Source organism: Pseudochaenichthys georgianus, chromosome 12 (assembly GCF_902827115.2).
Source record: "Pseudochaenichthys georgianus chromosome 12, fPseGeo1.2, whole genome shotgun sequence".
NCBI lineage: Eukaryota > Metazoa > Chordata > Actinopteri > Perciformes > Channichthyidae > Pseudochaenichthys > Pseudochaenichthys georgianus.
Genome location: NC_047514.1, coordinates 5,952,304 through 5,963,941, shown reverse-complemented (window position 1 = coordinate 5,963,941; position 11,638 = coordinate 5,952,304). Strand labels below are relative to the sequence as shown.

The 11,638-nt window shown below is 39.8% G+C and overlaps 1 protein-coding gene across 1 annotated transcript in view; it reads right to left on the bottom strand.

Annotated features, from left to right (window-relative positions):
* Positions 1–487: 487 nt before the first annotated feature.
* The window catches only part of lrrtm4l1 (leucine rich repeat transmembrane neuronal 4 like 1), a 63,036-nt gene continuing 51,885 nt past the window's right edge, over positions 488–11,638 (bottom strand). The window contains exon 3 of the mRNA XM_034095322.2: positions 488–2,141. Within this exon, the coding sequence (XP_033951213.1) occupies positions 2,076–2,141 (66 nt within the window). The 3' untranslated portion in view covers positions 488–2,075. The remainder of the gene's footprint in view (positions 2,142–11,638) is intronic.

Genomic DNA, 11,638 nt, shown 5'->3' with positions numbered 1-11,638 from the left:
AGAAAACTGACAATAAACCGGGCACCCGGAACACAAGACGAGCGAGGGGGGAGAGTAGGAACGGGGAGATAGGTAGAGAGGAGGATGAGAAAACACCAGAGGGAGGGCCGGGCAGATTGGCCATCTGGACCTCCGAGCTGACAGCTTGACATGTTCCAAGTGCATCGAACGTGGAGCAAATTTACCGAGCAGGGCCCCCTCTTGAGATATACAACACATAGCACAAGAGGAGTAATTAGAGGGCTGGTGAGGGCCCGCAGTGAGCGTCACTGAGCAGAACGGTCGAACAGAGATCAATGTTCTGCTCTCTAAATGAATGAGGCTAATGTTGATGTGACCGCCTTGTCACCGGCGATCTGCGGGGAATAGGAAGGATTTCAATAGGCATCAGTGGAGACACGGATATGTGTTATTACATCACTGTGGCCAGGGAGCGCACACTCAATAAGAAATTGCTTCATACACACAGAGCTGGAACACAAGGAAATTATTAATGAACATTTTTAATCAATTCATATTGCTCACCAACAAAGTAGTTATTTTCATTAAAAAACATACTGTTGAAAGTGAACCAAGAACACAGCAACTTACTAAATATCAACAACGGGTGGGGGGGCAGACATTTACAATAGAAAATTATCATTTTCCAGTGTAGAAAGATGTCTGAGGGTTGAAACAATTCACAACGTGGTTCAAATGTAATCAATAACTCATAATGGATGGAACACAAGCACACGCGGAGCCGCGCAGCAACATCTGCATTCTCTTTGAGGGGGTTATTCAAAGGAAAGTGAAGCATGTTTTCAACGCAAGTCGTAAAATGCAAGCAGTGCCAAAGTAATCTTTCAAGACAAGATCATCCTAGTGACCGTGGTTGCAAGACCCTTTGTTCACAAAGACGTACAAATTAGTTTACACACGTAGAAAATAAAAAAAGCCAATCGGGTAATGGAGCACTAGGCCTACTGGACATGATGCGAGTTGAGGCTTCTTTTAGATTTTTCGTAGATCAAATCCTGGATCTGTTACGACCCAATTGGGAGAGCCAAAAGTGCTCCATTTGGCTCTTTGGTATTTGGTGTTGAAAATCGCAGAAACACATATTCATAAAGTACAACATTAACAACATTATAATTGCAGAAAATTACATTGTATACCCTTGATAGGGGCTTTTTACTTTCCCCTTGCTTCTGATTGACCCCTCAGGTCTTCCAAATCAAACGATATAGTCAAGGTTTGATTGCAATTAGAAACAACTTAGAAAAATGTTCTTTAAAAAAAAGCAAACAAACCACAAAGACTTCACCAAAGGTGGCTGGGGGATAGTTTGCTTTTCCTCTCAGGCTTCGAAAGCAATCTTCCAGCTGCTGCTCGATTTCCACCTGATGGAGCGGAGTCCTCTTTCCTGACAGGTGCACCGAAGCTCCTTTTCAATAATGTTTCTGCTCCAGTGAGGCACATTTACACCATCCTCGCCTTTAATTGGGCTTTCTTACGAAAAAAAAAAGGTTGAAAGGTGATAACGTGGGGAAGTCAAAGTATGGAAACACACTTAAAATTATACATAACTGCATTAGCAGAGTGCTCAGCTCCAGCTGCTCAATTCATTTTTAGTCAAAAACTCCTTGCTGGGTTTTACAATTTTTTTTAAAGCCTCTTGAATTTGTACAGTCTCTTTCCTTGGTTTAAAACAATGCCATGTTGTCCTCAGGGAGACAATAGGCTATTAGAGTCTATACAATAAGCTCTCGTGTTGGATATAACCATCCATCAGCGCTCATGAGTCTTCCTCCAAGGCTCCGCTATTTACCATAGGACTGCGTTTCCACAACCATGTATTCATTTAGTGATGGAGCATGATGGGATGCAGCAAAGCCTATGAGCGGGAAAAAAATAAGACAATGTAAAATCTTAAGAAAAAGACCGTTTTATCTCCTCTTTGTCTTTGTCAGTGGTTGCCCTTGTTAGCGTGGAGGACCGTTTAAATGTATCCTTTGAATAATGTGAGTAGGATCCGGATAGGTTCTCTGCATATGTCTCTTTCCTTTTTCCTTCAAAGCAGTTCCTTTTAGCGGTTAATGGATCGTAGGCACATCTCCCAGCCAGGCACCAGGTAGCGGGCGTGGGCACGTATACTCATTCTGCGAGGAAAGAAGAACAGAAAGACAATAAAGTTAAAACCATTTAACAGCTGGGCTGCGGCAGATACAGAGGTGGTGGTTACAATGTAAAGTTAATTACAGTGTCCAGTGATTTGATAACGGTACAATGGGGCTGTGACAGTGCCAGCAAAGCAAATTAGGGTGAGCAATTAAGCAGATGATGAAATCCTGTTCTGTACTGAGAAAGCTTAGAAAAGGCTGAGGTGGAGAGACTTCCCCAGTGTCTTTCAGAGATTAAATGAAAGCGCAACACTCCAACATGTTCAACATTTCAATTAAAACTGAAATAATTACGTTTAAATAAAGCCGTTCCATTGAAGCTGCTCAAATAAAAAAAAGATTCACCCGTGTCAGGTTGTTTGCAACAGTAGAGATTCCAATTATCCTCTATTCAGCATTGGTTGCCATTGGAACAAAAGCTGGATGCAAACTATAATTAGTTCAGTGTATGTAAGTTAATAATATGACAGCCAGTACGTTTTTTATATTTTCAAGAATTAGGTTATCAATTGTATTCCTGCTCTAAATATATCATAGAGAGCAGCAGGTCTTTGAATGTTATTTTGTTTAAATGCCTGAAAAAAGGTCTAGCTTAAAACATGTTTTGTTAAAATAAAATATGTCATTAGATAATAAAAAAAAAAAAAGGTTTATTAACCCCACAGTGTCAGTAGCTTCAGAATGTCTATCCACCAGGGCCTGCAATGATTGTGCCTCCTTCTTCACTGACAAAATCATGCAATTTAGACAGGCAGTCAGTGCCTCTGCATCAGGTACAGCAAATGTGTTTTCCCTGTGTCCACCTAAAGCCAATCCAGACATCATGTAGCCTCAATATTATTCCGACAGGATTTTTCAAAACAGTTTTTCCCTGTATGGCCTCAGATATACTACACATAGTAAACAACTCTCTTCAATCAGGTGTATTTCCACAGGCCCTGAAAACTGCAGTAATTAAACCGCTCCTAAAAAAGCATAACTTGGACACAACCGTAATGAAGTATCATACAGGCCAATATCAAACCTTCCTTTTTTAAGCAAATTGATTGAAAAAGTTGTTTTTCAACAGTTGAGTCATTTCATTTTCTTAAATGACGGTTTTCGTGTGTTTCAGTCAGGCTTTAGACCTAACCACAGCACTGAAACTGCTCTTGTTAAGGTCTTAAATGACATTCATTTAAACACAGACAGTGGCAGAATATCAGTTTTAGTATCATTAGATCTCAGCGCTGCCTTTGACACTGTTGACCACAACATATTGCTAGACCATCTAGAAAACTGGGTGGGAATTTCAGGAACAGCTCTAAATTGGTTTAGTACCTACTTAAAGGACAGAAAAAACTGTGTCTCAATAGGCAACTACACATCAACCCTGATAAATATGTCATGCGGGGTTCCTCAAGGCTCCATCTTAGGACCTTTGCTTTTTAATATTTATATGCTACCTCTGGCTGAAATTATTAAAAAGAGCGATCTAAGTTATCACATCTATGCAGACGACACCCAGATTTATTTTTAAATCACACCAGGAGACTGTTCTCCGATTAGAACACTGAGCAAGTGCATTGAGCACATCACTGACTGGATGACTCAGAACTTTCTTCAACTGAACAAACAAAAAACTGAGATCATTGTTTTTGGAGCAAAGAAGGACCGATTAAAAGTAATCGCAGAGCTTCAGTCAGCAGACTACAAAACCACTAATAAAGCCAGAAATCTAGGTCTAGTGATGGACTCAGACCTGAATTTCAACAGCCACATTACAACAGTCATTAGGTCTGCTTATTATCACCTGAAGAATATATCGAGGATTACAAAACTAATGTCACAACAGGACTTAGAAAAGCTTGTCCATGCTTTTATTTTCAGTAGACTTGACTACTGCAATAGTGTATTCACAGGGCTGACCATCAGAAAACTGCAGCTGATCCAGAACGCTGCTGCACGTGTCCTCACTAACACTAAAAGAGTGGATCACATCAGTCCGGTTCTGAAATCTCTACATTGGCTTCCAGTCGGCCAAATAATTTATTTTAAAGTACTATTGCTAGTTTTTAAATCATTACATGGTTTAGGACCAAAGTATATTGTTGAACTCCTGCATAATTACGAGCCATCAAGGTACCTCAGGTCTTCTGGGACGGGTCTGCTATCGGTTCCAAGAGTAAAAACAAAACATGGAGAGGCAGCATTTAGCTATTATGCCCGACACTCTGGAATAAACTACCCAAATCATACATGTCCGCAGAAACGCTTACTATTTTTAAATCGAGACTAAAAACATATCTCTTTGCCGCTGCTTTTAATTGAGATGCTCATTCGAACTACAGTATACCTTTTAAACATGTATTGTATACCTGTGGTGTTTATTTTTATTATTTTATTAGCTTTGCTTTGTAATGTCTGTTGTAAAATTGTATAATGTGTTTTTAATGTATTTATTCCTAAAAAGTATTTTAATTTGTTTTGTAAAGCACTTTGAATTGTCGCGTACAAAAAAGTGCTATATAAATAAACTTGCCTTGCCTTGCCTATTGCTAACAATTGGCAAAATTAGTCAATTAAGTGTCATCATGCCAAACACGAGCCCTCCTTTAGCTCGGTGGAGGTGATATGAAGTCATGCTACCGTGTGTTACATTTATAGCCTAAAGTTAGCATTTTACCTATTGCAATAGCATTTATGCTTTAAAGAGGCACTTATTTTCCTTTTCAGGTTCCCATTTGTATTTAGTTTCACCACTGTGACATGTTTCCATGTTTTAATGTTCAAAAAGGTCTTTATTTTTCTCATACTGCCTGTGCTGCAGCACCTCTTTTCACCCTCTGTCTGAAACCAGAGCCCAGTCTGCTCTGATTGGTAAGCTGGCCAGTTCTGTTATGATTGGTCAACCGCTAAGAGATATTTTGCCCATGAGCCTACCCTAATCCGTTGAAGACCATTAACATGCACACACATCTATATCATACAGTACAGTTAAGGGAAAACCCTAAAAAGCATAACAGGGCCTCCTTAAGAATCAGAAAAATGGTTTTCATTTATGAAATAGATCTTTCTGAATTTATGATATTTTTTGTCGGCCTACAACAATACAGTTGAATCCTTTGGATTCTCCACACATAGCGTTGTGTGTTCCTTCCAAACAACTCAACTTTGGTTTCATATGTCCACAGAATATTTTGCCAGTAGTGCTGTGGAACATCCAGGTGCTCTTTTACAAACTTCAAACGTGCAGCAATGTTTTTTCTGGACAGCAGTGGCTTCCTCCGTGGTGTCCTCCCATGAACTCCATTCTTGTTCAGTGTTGTACGTATCGTAGTCAGCGCTGGTCAACTCAAACTTGTTGAGATCTGGTTGCAAATTCTCGAGGGATTTTGACATTTTACTCTCACTAAAGCTTTGAATTCATTTTTAAGCAGAGGCACACACACACGCACACGCACACACACACACACACACACACACACACACACACACACACACACACACACACACACACACACACACACACACACACACACACACACACACACACACACACACACACACAATTTGCAGCAAAAAGCTCAGGATGTGCTGTGAACAGTGGCGGAACACTGGCCCCCCCTTAGAACCGCCCCTGGCTGTGAACACATGCGTGGTAATCTGAACTTCAAGCAACGATGCAGACACAAAAGCACACCCTCAAAGAGAGACAGGAACACATCACCCTTTGATGATGGTCGTGGAATAGAGGATGCAATACATGATGTAATAAGGCGATCATCTACCCGTCTAGATGTTATCATTACTCTGGATTTCATATTAAAATGTTCGCCCCACTGAAACTGGTAATGGAGCATGCGCTGATGTTGACAGCCTTGTTTAACTGGTACAACTAAGCAAATAAGAGATACTGGAAACACATGATTATGTAAGCAAAAACATGGCAGGGTGCATACATAATAATATTTATTGTTTATAATATAAACCAATTTTACATTAAAGGGTAAAGAAAGTAAAGAAAAAAGTAAATAAGAAGCAAATGGTTGGACGCTTCCTCAGCCGACAGATGAGTAGACAAGAACAAGAGTCTAACAGGGGTATAAAAACATCTCCCACAACACTATAGAGAACCGCAGTGACGCATCGTAAAACCCGGAAGTAAGTTAGCTTTTTTAGCACTTCCGGTTCCTTCGTCAAAAAGCAATGCATTTTCTCCATAGGGTTTTGGAAAATAGCTCGAAATAAGGTCTGTGGTTGACACAAATTTAAGAGATAATTCACGTTTTGTTCTACGACATTAAATACATCAGCAGTGACCCCACTGGTGATTTTTGAAGAGTTTACGTGTCTGAAAAACGATGGTTGTTACCGAGTGGCTGAATAGGACTACAGAAATTGTCGAGGACGTTGTACGTCATTACGCCTAACACGTAAACACTCGCGCTAAATTTGTTTTCCCCTGTGTTCTGCTTGAAAGTAAGTACCTGCCTATCTGTAGTATCTGTATATCTATATCTGACCATTAGAATCTGTATTTTTGAAATTGTCGTTTTTAACACCGTAGTTTTACAAATTATAGAATAATTAATTACCAGTGTTTTACAATTTTACTCGGCAGTTCGTTTCGTTAGCTAACGTTAGCTAAAGCTAGCTAAAGCTAGCGCTACTAGTTAGCTACGCAATGGTGTGTTGCTTTGCTCCGGGTTGCAGCCACAGGTCTTCGCATGAAACGTGCTCGTTCTATCGTTTCCCGGCCAATGTTTTCCAAAGGAGAGTCTGGATTCGTGCTATGAGGTAAGCTGACGTTACATTTTTGTCCATGTCACGGTGAAATATAAATTATGGGTAGTGACTGTATGATACAGTCTGTATCGCCGTTTTAGAGATGGCGCTGCTGAAAAGACCACAACATAAGTAAAGATAATGAATACATCCTATTAAAACCTGTGTGGCTTATATGATAAGTCTAATTAGTACAAGCAGCATAACGTTTCACCATGTAACTAAAGATTGTAGTCAGGGAAATCAGTTTGACATATTGAACTAATAACAAATCACCTCTGGCTGGCAGAGAACTCTCTGCTCCATAGCTTCTCTTTGATGTAAAATCACATGTACATTTTACATTTATATTCAATTTAATATTCCATCCCTCACATACTTTTGTATATATAATAACTTATATTTAGTTTTTCTTGTTATGCTGCTGCAACACAAACATTTCCCAAATTGGGATCAATACAGTAATATCTTATCTTAATTCATAAAAAATATAACTATTATAATTAGTGTAGCAGCTGACACCTATTTTCAATATGGATTAATCTACCATTTATTTCTTTAGTTCAATTTTCATCTATAAAAATGTCAAAATAGTGAAAATGTTCACGAGACAAAGTGCAAGGTTATATCTTTAGATGTTTTGTTTTAGCCTATGTACTGTATGTCTTAATGCTCTTATATGTGACGGTGTGACTTCCATGAAACTAATATTTTATATCTTCCCAACAGACGAGCTGACAGGAAACCTAACACTCTAACAACCACAACATTGCAAAGGCGAGTGAATGTAAATTGAAAACGATTCACAATTTCCTAATTTCTTCTTCTTTCTTGCAGTGAGGTGAAGCTGACCTTGCACTTGGTGCCAGTCAGGATGCTCCTCACGTAGGCTGAATGTTTCTCCTTCCTTACTGACACAGAAGCCCTTGATTTGCAATGCTTCACTAATTGTGATTGCCCTGGCTCCGTAGGGACACTTTACCTCCAGCACAGCGAAAGACCCTACCAGACCATCTCGAGATGCCCCCAACACTCCTGATTGGGAGAGCCACAAACCTGACTCATGGACCTGCATCTGGGTTGCAGTGGTGAATGCCCTGACACCCTCACATTCATTCATAGTCCCCCATTGTACAGACAAAACACCATCAAGGGCCTGTTGTTGCCCTAGCACCCTGGCAATAAGGGAAGCAGTCACACGCTTTGACCTCAGCACAGCTCCAAAGTTGCTGGCAGTGAACCTTCCTTTCCTGAACAAATGCCAGTTTGGGTTGGTTTGCTGACCAGTGGTAGCCACCTGAATTGCCCTCTGTTGCTCCTCAGACAATGCCATGCTTGCCACAATTGCCTCAGGTCCCTGATGCCCAACAGATTTGAGTATTTCAGGAACAGTAAGTGTTTCCAAGCTGTAGTGTTCCTCTTCTGGCTCGGGGGAGATAAGCCAAGAAATTCCTGAGAACCTGCCCCCGAGTCTGTCCCTCAGCCAGTCACGATATTCGGAGGTGGGCTTTCTTGTCAGCGGGTTGAATGACTTATTGGTTGGAGGAAATAGCTCCTCCACTGAATGTGTACGTTTAGCTGCCTTTGGCTTCTTCCACTGACAGGGGGTGTCAATGCAGCTGAAATTGTGGATGGCAAAGATGGCTAATGCAGCCGCATGACTGCATTTCCATTCTCCACGTGGGCATTCACATTTTGTGGAGAGAATTCCCTCTTCTCCTGTAGATACCTGTGGTGGTGGGATTGTTTTATTATTTAAAATATATTTACATTTGTAATGCCTTCCCAATTATCCCTTTAATTGTTTAGAGCCTACTGTATGTTTATTTCATGGATATTTCTGTGTTTTCTGGTGTGTAATATTTGTAATCTTGGGGCCTCTTCTCTTTAACGTCGACATGCTACCACTGGCTCAGATAATGAAGAACAACAAAATAAGTTACCATAGCTATGCAGATGACACACACACATTTACGTAACCATTTCACTTTGAATTGCCTTGTGTTATATAAATAAACTTGCCTTGCCTAATAAAGATTTCATGTGACACATAAAATGGATTTGTTGATGGGAATTAATGTGAATAAATTAACTCTAGGTTAACGGTACTCTTGCTATCACTACTGTTAGAAATTAAAATCAATGTTGATATGGCGTAATTGGAATTAAATACACTATTTAATTTAAATCAGTTTTATTCTGAAAAACCTGAAGTTCACTTACTATTAACGTAATACTTTTATTCTGAAAATTCTTCACTTCCGGTTAGCATTAGCATGTGGCGAAATGCTGCATTTTCAAACCGTGAATCAAAGGTGAAATGACATGTGATGTTGTACACTGAGCACACTGGGTTTAGCACTCATGTATTGCCGCTGAATAACGTTTATTAGGGAATGTTTAAATAACCACAGACACCAGAATGATGTAAATTAACAACAGAAAAAGGCAGGAATTGCATTGGACCCGCCCCCCGACGACGCCAGCCAATAGGAGAAGACCTCAGATGACAACAGGAAGAGCAAGCCAATAATTGACCTCTTCTACCTGCTGACCTGGACTGACCGGTCGGATGAGGAGAGCGCCTCCACTCGCACATTTCATTTTGTACACCACCGCATCTTTTGTGTAATTAAATGCTGTTAACTTTTATAAGCTTCCCTTGACTCTTTTCAGTCTCTCCTGCCATCAGGGTTCTAGAATACACTAACACTAGTACTCACCGACACTCTATAAACCTTGTGCCTCATGCTAGCCCTGACAACACCGGTAAGCACACCTTCATCTAGGCTGCACTGTTGTACGTGTCCTGACTTGTAGCGGTTCTCTCCTCTATCTACACTCTTCTTGTCATCTTTGTAAAACAATATCAGACTGGTAATTGACACAGCCATGACTTCTAGTTAAATTCAGTGTGGCTAAAATGAAAAGCTTTGTTAAAATATGCAAGCACGCGGAAGTCAAAGTCCGCTTTATTGTAAAAAATTCGACATGTGTTATACATCCAGAAATATCGAAATATCGTTTCCCACAGTGTGACATGTATACATTAAACAAAACAAAAAGGGCCTAGATAAACGTGGTATACATAAAACAAAACAAAAAGGGCCTAGATAAACGGGGTATACAGTTTAAAATGTTAATATATTTAAAGTGTTCAAAGTGCAGTTTCAGTGCAAGTCAGTTGAAACGATCTTAAATTGGCATGACGTTGAAGTCGTGCGACCCTGCTGCTGTACTGGCTTGTAGTTCGTTTATAGCATAACGTTAGCATTTCGCTTTTGGCGACTAGATTTATGATTCAAAAATTATAAAAGTAGGGTAGACATGTGGAGATTATCCGGCTGAACAAAACGTGATCCCTCTCTTAAATGTGTGTCAACCACAGACCTTATTTCGAGCTATTTTCCAAAATCCTATGGAGAAATTGTATTGCGTTTTTGACGAAGGAACCGGAAGGAGTTTACATCCGTGTTTTAGGACGCGTCACTGCGGTTCTCTATTGTAGCCCTTCGTTTACTTCCGAACATAGTGACATCACCACATAACACTCATGCTTCTATTGGCTAGCGCCTGAACAGATTGTGCGTAGGCTAAGGGGCGGGACATCTCCAAGCAGTTGACCAATCACAACAGAGCCAGACAGCTAACCAATCAGAGCAGACTGGGCTCTGGTTTCAGACAGAGGGTGAAAAGAGGTGAAGCGGCAACGGCAGTAAGAGAAAAATACAGAGCTTTTTTAAAACATGTAGCCTACAACGTCTCGCAGCACAAAATACAAATATGACCCTCAAAAAGGAGCATAATAGGGCTTCGTTGAGTCTAAATCTCTGACAAGTGGACATAAAGGTTTGTAACAAAGGGTCCTTCTGGTGATAACAAACATGAAAATATATTCAGTGCTTTGTAGATGCACCGACATAGCAGCAATTTACAAGTAATTGCAGTCGCATCTCTTACATGTGAATCCAAGAGATGTTCCTTTTTTTTTGTTTGGTTAAGTGCATTGCTTGTTATATTGAGATCACAGGGTCAACTGTTGTGCGGCTCATTATGCTTTGTTTGATGGTAGGAGCACTGTTTACAACCTGACCAAATATCTTACTTTACAGTTTAGTTTTTCTTGCTGTCACGATGCATAGCCATTTCAGAAGCCGTTTAAATCTTTGCTTCATGGACACAGCTGAGCTTTTATTTGCAGAAACTCATTATACTCATCCAACATGATTTCTCTAAGTGCTTAGTTAATTAGAGGAACTATAATTCACTCTGCTGCTCACACCTCTTCAAAACGTGCATTGCAAACAGCCAGTAGCTGTTCCATGGATTACCACTATAGAAGATAAAAAAAAAGTCATACTTAAAAAGTACTGAGTTTTCATAACAATATTCACGGCCTTACACACTAAAGAATATTTAAATTAAATAAAAAAATATCATAAAATGAGGTTTATCTTACTTGTCTTGTGACTTCAATTCTGCATTGAATTGAAGTCAAAATGTCACATGACATAAAAGCTATTAAAGACTTTTCAATAAAAAAAGACTTTTTTTAACAATGATAAATACAAATATATAAATCACCTATTAGTTGAACATGGGCGTCTGTGGTAAGGACTACATCTTAGTACATGGGATGTGCGATCTACCAGGTAAGCTAACAGGAAGCAACAAGACAGGTCTTTTTACATCAGTTTCATAGAAGGACC